We start from the raw sequence: 13442 nt of genomic DNA on the forward strand, positions 1-13442 counted from the left end.
AGCTGACACCAGAGATGGAATACCAACAAGCATGAACCATGTCCAAAAACACAGATATGGCATAGTTGGCTTGAGCCAAGATATAACCCACAGTAGAAGATTAGGCAAAGTTTGAACAAGGAGGCACAAAAGGAGTACAAGTTAGAAACATGGAGCAAAAACAAGCAAAAAGTCAGTCATCATTAGAAAATCCATACAAATTAACTGGCAGACTGAATTTTAGTTAAGCAAGATATTCATGCAAGACAGAGAGATCTACTTGTAAATTGTCATTGGCTTGTGTGCAAAGTCCCTGAATAAATAATAAAAGCTCCACCTTGTCATCCGACTGAAAAAGGTACCACCCCAAAAGCAGTTTTACACATTTGGACACACACGGTAAGTCATTTTGCCTTTTTTAATGCTGTAAAGTCCCCTACTTTGATATACATGACGTGAACATTTCACCTGTTATTCCATACAAATCTATCAGGATAGGGATTAACAAATATTAGTCCTTGGAGGAGCCCATGGTATCTGTGCATATACTTGACATAATTATTCTACATATTCCATGAAGACATGAATTTAATTAATCTGTCTACCACTGTCTTTAACAAACCTGCAAAAACACCAGTGGAAACGTGTCACTATTTCTTCTCATTGTGGTATTGTACGTGCCCCAGAAGTAAAATCTAACAAATACATGTCATGAAATCACAACTAAACATTTCACTCATATATTTTCCTTATTTAATTAACAGCTGCTTGGAGAGTATATATTAATCTTGTGGAAATCTCACTGCTTCTTACCTGTGACATCAGCTGCCATCAATCCCTCTGCTCTTATGACTTTCACTTGAAGTAAACCAACATCATTGAAATTGCTGAAGGACCTCATAAGACTCTGTAATGAGCAAAACACGGGCATTACTTATTCACATAGGTAATTATACTATATTACTTTTGTGTATATACCAAAAAAATGGCAATGTTGTCAATATGACATGATATATCACCTAAAACATTACATTGTAAAGAATTATTTATCATATGATATAATGGCATTTTTTACAACCAATTCTGTAAAATCACTCTAAAATAAAAATAAAATAAAACAATAAAACAACTCGAAATTCCTCTTAATTTAAGAAAATGCTATTATGTAATGGACTTTCCATGTAAGCCTATGTGTCTTCATGGTTACAGACTACAAACAACCCACGTGTAGTCTGATCCTCCTCTAGTATCTACAGTTGTGGCCAAAAGTATTGACACCTCTGCAATTCTGTCAGATAATACTCAGTTTCTTCCTGAAAATGATTGCAAACACAAATTCTTTGTTATTATTATCTTCGTTTAATTTGTCTTAAATGAAAAAACATAAAAAGAATTGTCCTAAAGCCAAATTGGATATAATTCCACACCAAACATAAAAAGGGGGTGTACAAAAGTATTGGCACTGTTCGGAAAATCATGTGATGCTTCTCTAATTTGTGTAATTAACAGCACCTATAACTTACCTGTGGCACCTAACAGGTGTTGGCAATAACTAAATCACACTTGCAGCTAGCTGACATAGATTAAAGTTGACTCAACCTCTGTCCTGTGTCCTTGTGTGTACCACATTGAGCATGGAGAAAAGAAAGAAGACCAAAGAACTGTCTGAGGACTTGAGAAACCAAATTGTGAGGAAGCATGAGCAATCTCAAGGCTACAAGTCCATCTCCAAAGACCTAAATGTTCCTGTGTCTACCGTGCGCAGAGTCATCAAGAAGTTTAAAGCCCATGGCACTGTGGCTAACCTCCCTAGATGTGGACGGAAAAGAAAAATTGTCAAGAGATTTCAACGCAAGATTGTGTGGATGTTGGATAAAGAACCTCGACAAACATCCAAACAAGTTCAAGCTGCCCTGCAGTGCGAGGGTACAACAGTGTCAACCCGTACTATCCAACAGCGTCTGAATGAAAAGGGACTGTATGGTAGGAGACCCAGGAAGACCCCACTTCTTATCCCGTGACATAAAAAAGCCAGGCTGGAGTTTGCCAAAACTTGCATGAAAAAGCCTAAAACGTTTTGGAAGAATGTTCTCTGGTCAGATGAGACAAAAGTAGAGCTTTTTGGGCAAAGGCATCAACATAGAGTTTACAGGAGAAAAAAAGAGGCATTCAAAGAAAAGAACACGGTCCCTACAGTCAAACATGGCGGAGGTTCCCTGATGTTTTGGGGTTGCTTTGCTGCCTCTGGCACTGGACTGATTGACCGTGTGCATGGCATTATGAAGTCTGAAGACTACAAACAAATTTTGCAGCATAATGTAGGGCCCAGTGTGAGAAAGCTGGGTCTCCCACAGAGGTCATGGGTCTTCCAGCAGGACAATGACCCAAAACACACTTCAAAAAGCACTAGAAAATGGTTTGAGCGAAAGCACTGGAGATTTCTAAGGTGGCCAGCAATGAGTCCAGACCTGAATCCCATAGAACACCTGTGGAGAGATCTAAAAATGGCAGTTTGGAGAAGGCACCCTTCAAATATCAGGGACCTGGAGCAATTTGCCAAAGAAGAATGGTCTAAAATTCCAGCAGAGCATTGTAAGAAACTCATTGATGGTTACCGGAAGCGGTTGGTCGCAGTTATTTTGGCTAAAGGTTGTGCAACCAAGTATTAGGCTGAGGGTGCCAATACTTTTGTCTGGCCCATTTTTGAAGTTTTGTGTCAAATGATCAATGTTTTGCTTTTTGCTTCATTCTCTTTTGTGTTTTTTTCATTTAAGACAAATTAAATGAAGATAATAATACCAAAGAATTTGTGTTTGCAATCATTTTCAGGAAGAAACTGAGTATTATCTGACAGAATTGCAGGGGTGTCAATACTTTTGGCCGCAACTGTATAGTTTATCAAGAATAGGGGAGGTGGAGTAAGAACTACAAGACTCGTAGTCTGTAATCATGAAGACAAGGTCTGCAAAGGAGCTTTATGCATAAGGTTTTTGCTAATTAAGACTTTTCTATTATTTCTTAAATGCATTTTAGTAATAATATGAACTTGTACTTCATTTAACAGTGGAATTAGAATTTAGGTTTTGAATAAAATCAATACAAATATAAACATTTACTTTGTTGTAGGTGCTGTAAAAAGTGGCCAGTGAAGTGATATAAAAAAATGTCTACATGATTATTCTTGTTTTCATATAAAAATTGATGAATATGCAATACATCTTCCAAGGTCAGTCAAGCTGAGAAAAATTACCAGAATAAAGAATTGGCTTGTTCGTTGCTTAAAGATTCTCTCTTGTAAATGTCACATATAAAAAGCACTCATGATTATTTTTTATTTAAAGCATAAGCTCCAAACATAAGATGAATATAAACTATCTGTAAGTATCTCTCTATATATGTCTATAAATGTATTTATACACAGTGCTTATAAGTACACTATCTTTGAAAAATAAAATTATAATCAATATGTCACTGAATACAAGAACAATTTCAAAGATTTTGACAAGACAATCATAGGGCATTTTTTAACCCATAACATGAAAGTAAGGTTAATAATATGACTTTTATTACACAATCTTCAGTTTTCACAAATTAGTTGATGCCTTTTGTAAGACCTCCATGATTTTTAAGGACAGCACCAAGTCTTGTAGGCATGGAATGAACAATTTAGGGACACATTGCAACATCTATCTTTTTACGTTCAACAACAACCTCTTTAAGAGCCTGGATGCTGCATGGAGAGTGATGCTCAGCTTGTCTCTTCAGAATTCCCCATAGGTGTTCGATTGGTTTCAGATCAGGAGATATTTTTCTAAATTAAATTTTCTAAATGTATGGTGCCTACAGTGAAACATAGTGGTGGCAGTGTCCTTTTTCTGGGAGCTACATTTCATTGATTGTATAATGGTTTCACAGATGTACTGCTCTTTATTGAAAGAGAAGATGTTACCATCACTCTGTACCCTTTGTAGACGTACACTTTTCCAACGTGACAATGATTCAAAACACACATCTGTTGCATTTCTGTAGAAAAGTGATCCCCTATGGGGATTTCTGAAGAGACAAGTTGAGCATCATTCTCCATCCAGCATCCAGACCATAAAAGAGGTAGTTTTTGATGAATAGAAAATATGTTGCAATCCAAGGCACATATTGCAGTGGGTTGCAGGATGTATTGCTGCTAAGAAAAAGCAAATACATATAAAGCATTTGAAATAGTGCGTGAAAGAGTGATTTGTTCTATATGTGATTTGTGATTTAGTGACTTTGGATTAAGGGAATTCAGAAGGGAGAAAGTTGTATTAATTCACTGTTTATATTTGCTTGTTTATTACTTATTAACATTTCAGCATTCTGTAATCCCCATTAGGAACATATGCTCCATTACTGACAATGCCATCCAGTGTACATCTTGTTGCATGTATGCAATCCTTGAACAGCCATTTGAGGGGGCATAATCCTGTGCGTGATATGTGACAGTTGTACATTTGGAAGCCCAGGTACTGGATCTAAATGAGCAGCTGACATCACTGAGATCCAGTGACAATAAATTTCACCCACAGAGCATGGGTAACAGTACTCCCACATAATATAATTAATATTGTAAAAGGACCTGAACACCCACCTCTTCCGATAAGCCTACAGCCTGCAGTGATCCTCAATCTACTGAACCACCGCACAGCCAGCTCTACCCTCTCCTAGTGTATCCTCACCCATCCCCTGCAGACTGTGAGCCCTCGTGGGCAGGGTCCTCCCTCCTTATGTACCAGTGTGCCTTGTTTTTGGTCATGTTTATTGTACTTGCCTAAATTTGTCCCCTTTTCACATGTAAAGTGCCATGAAATAAATGGCACTATAAAAATGTGTAATAATCATAATAATAATAATAATGTAAGTCACAGAGCATGGTGCACAATACCCTCACAGCAGAAGTTTAAAATTTTCAGCATCAGAGTATGGGGATCAATACTCAATAAGATTACATATTACACTAAATTTCAGCCACAGAGCATGGCACTGTTCAAAAATGTACGCTACAGTACTGTTCAAGTTTACCTTGAAAAACTTACTGTTCAAAGCAGGCAACCATGTCTAAATTAGAGCCTTTAGCATCAGTCTGGATTAGACGATTCTGCACATTTTTTTTTGGGGGGGGGTCCTTAAAATGTAACCCACAGAGCATGGTGCACAATAGCTCCACAGAAGCAGTTTAAACATTTCAGCATCAGAGCATGGAGTATGATACCCCAAATGTTCAAGAATTTACAATACGGTACTGTGTGTACTGCAAATGCATCTGAAGAAAACATAGTAGGTCCCAAATCCCAAAGAGTTTACTTTAAATAAATTACTGTCCAAAGCCGGCAACTACACCTAAATACTTCAGATAGGGATAGTGGAATTGTATTCCGTTTCTATTTTCTTGTTTGTTTGAACTGGGGCCATGATTAAGAGGGGACCCAGGGGAACACAAAGTCAAGGAACTGGAGCCACTCTCAGCCATCCAATCTCAAACTGCCCACAGATGGGGTTGCAGAGTACACACGGGTAACAGAGAATCAGGGTTCCATTCCTGAGTGGAAGCCTGGTAAACATTGACCACATCCAAGGAAGGCAGCAGTCAAGCAAATTAACCAATTTTCAAGTCAGCCGTTGATATTGAGAGACAAAATTGCCATCCATGACAATTTAGAGGATGTGTAATTGGAATGAGTAGTTAAATCCTTTAATGAGCATTAGACCTGTCTACAAAGGTAAAGTAAAATTATTTTTTAGGCACACTACTCATACAGACATGGCTACAGATTACAGAGATGCTTTTGGGCACAGTACCCCCACAGAAGCTAATAACAAATTTCACCAGCAAATCATGTTTCCACATTTCACCCACAGAAGCTGATAAGAAATTTCACCCACAGAGCATGTATTCACATTTCACTGATGAAGCTGATTACAAATGTCACAACCAGAAATGGGGCACAGTACCCCATAGGCAGAGTTGCAGAGTACACATGTAGTGTACCAGTACCTCCTCCTCTCTGTTGCAAAATATAGATGTTGGGTGGTTACCAAACCCTATGTCCTGTTAGGCTAGGTTCACATTTCGTTTTTGGGTGATCGCTAACGGACAGCGTTGCATGGCGAAAATGTCGCAATTAACGCCGTGCAACGGGTCCGTTAGCGCACCCATTGACAGCAATGTTCTTTTTGCCTGAAGCGCATCGCTAGCGCGTGCCTTTTTTGGCTCGCGCTAGCGATGTGACGTTCTTTTGTAGCGCGCCTCGGACGCTGCTTGCAGCGTCCGCGGCGCGCCCGAGGTCCGTTCCCCGCTCTCGCAGATCGGGGATCTGCGAGAGTGGGGACGTTATCGCGAACCCCAAACGCGACCCCTAAAAATACATTGCGTTAGCGCAATCCGCTAGCGCTAGCGCTAAACGGATTGCCCTAACGCAATGTGAACCTAGCCTTAGGCTGGTTTCACACTTGCGTTTTGATCTGCAGCGTTTTTTTGAAAAAAAACGCATGCGTTTTTTTTCCCTATGTTTAACATTAAAAACGCATGCGTTTTTTTTTGTACGCGTTTTGCCGCGTTTAACAACGCATGCGTTTTTTGCTGCATGCGTTCGGTTGCAGAAATGCAACATGTAGTAATTTCTAGAGGCTTTTTTTGGGGCAAAAAAACGTATTGCTGTCTATGTAAGCGCATGCGTTTTTAAGCACATGTGTTTGTTTGCGTTAAAAACGCATGCATTTTTATAGAAAAAAACAAGAATACACACTGACAAGCCACCCCCCACCATCAAGGTGATAAAGGGATCCAAACCCTAACCCTAACCCTACCCCTAACCCTGACAAGCCACCCCCCACCATCAAGGTGATAAAGGGATCCAAACCCTAACCCTAACCCTAACCCTGACAAGCCACCCCCCACCATCAAGGTGATAAAGGGATCCAAACCCTAACCCTACCCCTAACTCTAACCCTACCCCTGACAAGCCACCCCCACCATCAAGGTGATAAAGGGATCCAAACTCTAACCCTACCCCTACTCCTAACCCTACCCCTAACCCTAACACTATGACAGTCAATACTCTACGAGTTTATATTTTTAGTACTCTATAGCAATACCGTATATCTTGGGGTGTCCACATTGAACAAAGCTTTTTATAAGAAGAATGTCCTGGTCACCAGGTCAACATAATAGCCAATTCCTATGGATCCCTAGGATCCCTAGGGTTAGGGGTAGGGTTAGGGGTAGGGTTAGGATCCCTTTATCACCTTGATGGTGGGGGGTGGCTTGTCAGGGTTAGGGGTAGGGTTAGGATCCCTTTATCACCTTGATGGTGGGGGGTGGCTTGTCAGGGTTAGGGTTAGGATCCCTTTATCACCTTGATGGTGGGGGGTGGCTTGTCAGGGTTAGGGGTAGGGTTAAGGTTTGTATCCCTTTATCACCTTGATGGTGGGGGGTGGCTTGTCAGGGTTAGGGGTAGGGTTAGGGGTAGGGTTTGTATCCCTTTATCACCTTGATGGTGGGGGGTGGCTTGTCAGGGTGAGGGTTTGGATCCCTTTATCACCTTGATGGTGGGGGGTGGCTTGTCAGGGTTAGGGTTAAGGGTAGGGTTAGGATCCCTTTATCACCTTGATGGTGGGGGGTGGCTTGTCAGGGTTAGGGGTAGGGTTAGGGTTTGTATCCCTTTATCACCTTGATGGTGGGGGGTGGCTTGTCAGGGTTAGGGTTTGGATCCCTTTATCACCTTGATGGTGGGGGGTGGCTTGTCAGGGTTAGGGGTAGGGTTAGGGGTAGGGTTTGCATCCCTTTATCACCTTGATGGTGGGGGGTGGCTTGTCAGGGTTAGGGTTAGGGTTTGTATCCCTTTATCACCTTGATGGTGGGGGGTGGCTTGTCAGGGTTAGGGGTAGGGGTAGGGTTTGGATCCCTTTATCACCTTGATGGTGGGGGGTGGCTTGTCAGGGATAGGGTTAGGGTTAGGATCCCTTTATCACCTTGATGGTGGGGGGTGGCTTGTCAGGGTTAGGGTTAGGGGTAGGGTTAGAGGTAGGGTTATGGTTTGGATCCCTTTATCACCTTGATGGTGGGGGGTGGCTTATCAGTGACCTGGTGACCAGGACATTCTTCTAATAAAAAGCTACCCCTAACCCTAACCCTAGGGATCCAAACCCTAACCCTACCCCTAACACTAACACTAACCCTAGGGATCCTAACCCTATCCCTAACCCTAACCCTAGCTATTTCTATTTATAGTGGGTTTTCTAGTTGATTTTGATGATTGGCAGCTGTCACACACTTCTCAGCATGCGTTTCAAAAACGCAAACGCATGAAAAAACGCATGTAAACGCGTCAAAACGCCGCGGTTTTTTTCCCAATGCAAAACGCATGCGTCAAAAAAACGCAGCGTTTTAACGCGTTTACATGCGTTTTTTCACCACCTGCGTTTTTTAAAAAACGCTGCAGATCAAAACGCAAGTGTGAAACCAGCCTTATGTGGTTTATTCGATAAATTGTCCTTTACTGCCATCTACTGTCCAAAGGTGCAAGAGTTTGGTCACATGACACTTTCTCAGCCTGGTTTCCTGCGGAAGCCTCTAGAAGCTGCTGAGGGAAGAGTCGGGGAGGAGTTCCTCTTCCTGTAAGGAGTGAAGAAAATAACCAGCCTGAGCGACGTGAGGAGAGGTCTACTTAATAGGCTGCTCTGCCTTTATCCTACGTCACGCTTCCCTTAATCTTCAATCGACCAGGAAACTGCCACAGCCTACACCAGGAGGGCATCTTAAATTTCAATCTTCTTAAGGTACCGTCACACATTGAAATTTCCATCGCTACGACGTTACGATTCGTGACGGTCTAGCGATATCGTTACGATATCGCTGTGTCTGACACGCTACTGCGATCAGACACCCTGCTGAGAATCATACGTCGTAGCAGATCGTTTGGAACTTTCTTTCATCGCTTGATCACCCGCTGACATCGCTGGATCGTTGTGTGTGACAGCGATCCAGCGATGTCTTCGCTTGTAACCAGGGTAAACATCGGGTTACTAAGCGCGGCCCTGCGCTTAGTTACCCGATGTTTACCCTGGTTACCCGGGGACTTCGGCATCGCTCCAGCGCCATGATTGCAACGTGTGACCGCAGTCTACGACGCTGGAGCGATGATTATACGACGCTGCGACGTCACGAATCGTGCCGTCGCAGCGATGAAAATTTCAATGTGTGACGGTACCCTTAGAGACAGAAGAGATAGAGCTGTACAAGGGCTCACTTGCTACCCTCCACACCTTTAATGGTTCCTCCACTGTGAGTGCCTCATGTTCTGCTGCATTTTCTACTGTACACACTGCAACAGGGAACCGTATCAGGACTTAATCGTGAGTAAGCAGTGAACACTATTTCCACAGTGAGCCAAACTGTGTAGGCCCATCCTTGGTAGTAATATAACTGACAGACTGTGTGAACTAAGATAATAACCCGGTATATAACCGGCAGTCAGCCGATCACTTTATTTACGCCATTAACTGGGAAGATTCAATCATAACCCCTTAACGACCACCAATATGCCTTTTAACGGCGGTAGTTAAGGGTACTTAAACCACAGCGCCGTTAATTAATTTAGCTGTGGAAAAAGTGTATAGCGCCAACCAGAGTCGGATTTTCTCTGGGGTCTCGGTTGCCGGGGGTAGCCAAGACCCCAGAGAACATGATTCGGGTCAGTTTTTACTGACCCCCGGGTTGTGATTGCCGGTAATTAACCGTTTACCGGCGACCGCAAAAAAAATGCAATTTGCCATTTAATTTCTCTGTCCTCCGATGTGATCGCACATTAGAGGACAGAGAAATAGGGTCCCCGATCGCCCCCCCGATACTTACCAGTGTCACCCGGTGCTCCTCGTGCTTCTCCATGGGCGCCGCCATCTTCTTCCGGTAAGAAAATGGTGGGCCTCGGCTGCCAGGGGTAGCCGAGACCCCAAAGAACATGATCGGGGTCGGTTTTTACCGACCCCTGTTTTGCGACCGCAAAAAAAAGTGTGATGTGTCATTCAATGTCTCTGTCATCTGATGTGATCAGAGGACAGAGAAATAGGGTCCCCGATCCCTCCCATACTTACCAGTGTCTCCAGGTGTCCCGGGGTCCTCCTGCTTCCACTTACGGCTGCCGGCGTCTTCCTCCGGTAAGAAAATGGTGGGCGCATGCGCACTGAGCCCGCCGTGATCTGCCGGCCGCCAACTAGAGGAAGATTTTTCTTCTTGTTTGATTTTGGTCACTGTGATAGATCCTATCACAGTGATCAAAATAAAAAAAAAATAGTAAATAACCCCCCTTTTATCACCCCTTAGGAAAAAATAATAACATAAAAAAATTTATTTATTTTCATTTTCCAATTAGGGTTACAGTTGGTCTAAAGTGAGTTGGGCTAAAGTTAAGGTTAGGGTTGGGGCTTAAGTTAGGGTTAGGGCTAAAGTTAGGGTTAGAGTTGGGATTAGGGTCTGGATTAGGGTTGAGATTAGGGTTAGGGTTGGGATTAGGGTTAGGGTTGGCATTGGGGTTAGGGTTGGCATTAGGGCTAGGTTTGGGATTAGGATTAGGTTTGGGATTAGGGTTATGGTTAGGGTTGGGATTAGGGTTAGGGGTGTATTGGGATTAGGGTTGGTATTAGAGTTAGGTTTGAGGTTAGGGTTGAGATTAGGATTAGGAGTGTGTTGGGCTTAGGGTTTTTATTAGGGTTATGGTTAGAGTTGGGATTAGGGGTGTTTTGGAGTTAGGGTTGTGATTAGGGTTATGGTTAGGGTTGGGATTAGGGGTGTGTTGGGGTTAGGGTTGTGATTAGGATTATGGATCCGGTTGGGATTAGGGTTAGGGGTGTGTTGGGGTTAGGGTTGGAGTTAGAATTCGGGGTTTTCCACTGTTTAGGTACATCAGGGTGTCTCCAAACGTGACAGCCAATTTTGCGTTCAAAAAGTCAAATGGTGCTCTCTCCCTTCTGAGCTCTGCCGTGCATCTAAACAGTGGTTTACCTCCACATATGGGGTATCAGCATACTCAGGACAAATTGGACAATAACTTGTGGGGTCCAGTTTCTCCTGTTACCCTTGCAAAAATAAAAAGAATTGGGGGATAAAAAATCATTTTTGTGGAAAAAAATGATTTTTTATTTTCACAGCTCTGCGTCAAACTTCTGTGAAGCAATTTCAAAATGCTCACCACACATCTAGATAAGTTCCTTGGGGGGTCTAGTTTCCAAAATGGAGTCACTTGTGGGGGGTGTGTACTGTTTAGGTACATCAGTAGCTCTGAAAATGCAACATGACACCCGCAGACCATTCCATCAAAGTCTGCATTTTAAAACATCACTACTTCCCTTCCGAGCCCCGATATGTGCCCAAACAGTGGGCCCCCCAAATATGGTGTATCATCATAATCAGGACAAATTGGACAACAACTTTTGGGGTCCAATTTCTCCTGTTACCCTTGTGAAAATAAAAAATTTGGGGCTAAAAAATCATTTTTGTGCAAAAAAAAATATTTTTTATTTTCATGACTCTGCATTATAAACTTCTGTGAAGCACTTGGGCATTCAAAGTGCTCACTACACATCTAGACAAGCTCCTTGGGGGGTCTAGATTCCAAAATGGGGTCACTTGTGGGGCGTTTCTATTGTTTGGGTACATCAGGAGTTCTGCAAATGCAACATGACGCCCGCAGGCCATTCCATCAAAGTCTGCATTTTAAAATGTCACTACTTCCCTTCGGAGCCCCGATGTGTGCCCAAACAGTGGTCCCCCCACATATGGGGTATCAACATACTCAGGACAAACTGGTCAAGAAATTTTTGGGTCCAATTTCCCCTGTTACCCTTGTGAAAATAAAAGATTGCGGGCTAAAAAAATCATTTTTGAGAAAAAAAAGGGATTTTTTATTTTCACGATTCTATGTTATAACTTTCTGTGAAGCACTTAGGGGTTCAAAGTGCTCACCACACATCTAGATAAGTTCCTTAATGGGTCTAGTTTCCAAAATGGGGTCACTTGTGGGGGTTTCCACTGTTTAGGCACATCAGGGGCTCTCCAAATGCGACATGGCGTCCGATCTCAATTCCAGCCAATTCTGCACTGAAAAAGTCAAACGGAACTCCTTCTCTTCCAAGCTCTGCTGTGCGCCCAAACAGTGGTTTACCCCCACATTTGTGGTATCAGCGTACTCAGGAGAAATTGCAAAACAACTTTCATGGTCTAATTTCTCCTGTTACCTGTTATGAACTGGTGGCCTACGAGCAGCATGGACGAGCTCTGGAGTAGGTGGCCTCTTTACTGACCGCAGACCCTGAACTTAACACATCAACTAGAAGTAGCCGTGGGATGTTCCTGTCACTCCCTAGACACCTCGTCATGGCCGGAGGACTAATTACACCTAAAGAAAGAAACAGGAATACTATCTTGCCTCAGAGAAAATTCCCAAAGGAAAGGCAGCCCCCCACAAATATTGACTGTGAGAGGAGAGGGAAATTACAAACGCAGACTGAAAACAGAATTTAGCAAAGGAGGCCACGCTACCTAGAAAGAAAAGACAGGAAAGAGTACTGTGCGGTCAGTATAAAAAATACAAAATCCACCACAGAGAATACAAAATCTCCACACCTAACTAAAGGCATGGAGGGTAACTCTGTGACTCCAGAGCTTCCAACTTGGCTGAGTAAATCTTAACACAGACAAAGCTGGACAAGAAAAAACATAGCAATTCACAGAACAATTAAGTCCATCGCATGTGGACTGCAAAAACAGAGCCAGGACTTATCTTTGATGATTTGGACAATCCAGAAGGAGAAACCAAGCTGAGATGTGGGTCCCTAGAAAACAATGGACAACTGGCACTCACTAAAGGAAGGAGCAAGACTAAATAGCCCCATCTAAAGTGGAAGCAGCTGATGACCGTTGTGAAGGACAAACAGCAGCACTACCACTTATAACCACCGGAGGGAGCCTAAGAGCAGAACCCACAACAGAAATCACAACAGTTACCCTTGCGAAAATAAGAATTTGTGGGCGAAAAGATCATTTTTGTGGAAAAAATACTATTTTTTATTTTTACGGCTCTACGTTATAAACTTGGAAAGCACTTGGGAGTTCAAAGTGCTCACCACACATCTAGACAAGTTCCTTAAGGGGTCTAGTTTCCAAAATGGTGTCACTTTTTGGGGGTTTCCACTGTTTAGGCACATCAGGGGCTCTCCAAACGCGACATGGCGTCCGATCTCAATTACAGCCAATTCTGCATTGAAAAAGTCAGACGGCACTCCTTCTCTTCCAAGCTCTGCCGTGCGTCCAAACAGTGGTTTACCCCCACATATGGGGTATCGGCGTATTCAGGAGAAATTGCACAACAAATTTTGTGGTCCATTTTCTTTTTTTACACTTGTGAAAATAAAAAAATTGGTTCTGAAGTAAAATG

The 13442-nt window shown here is 42.7% G+C and overlaps 1 protein-coding gene across 6 annotated transcripts in view; it reads right to left on the reverse strand.

Annotated features, from left to right (window-relative positions):
- MCTP1 (multiple C2 and transmembrane domain containing 1) overlaps positions 1-13442 on the reverse strand; it is a 1325457-nt gene that overhangs the window by 610609 nt on the left and 701406 nt on the right. For all 6 annotated transcript variants that reach the window (XM_077289252.1, XM_077289242.1, XM_077289260.1 and 3 more), the window contains one exon: positions 793-886. In XM_077289252.1, coding sequence (XP_077145367.1) covers positions 793-886 — 94 coding nt within the window. The remainder of the gene's footprint in view (positions 1-792; positions 887-13442) is intronic.

Source organism: Ranitomeya variabilis, chromosome 1, assembly GCF_051348905.1.
Source record: "Ranitomeya variabilis isolate aRanVar5 chromosome 1, aRanVar5.hap1, whole genome shotgun sequence".
NCBI lineage: Eukaryota > Metazoa > Chordata > Amphibia > Anura > Dendrobatidae > Ranitomeya > Ranitomeya variabilis.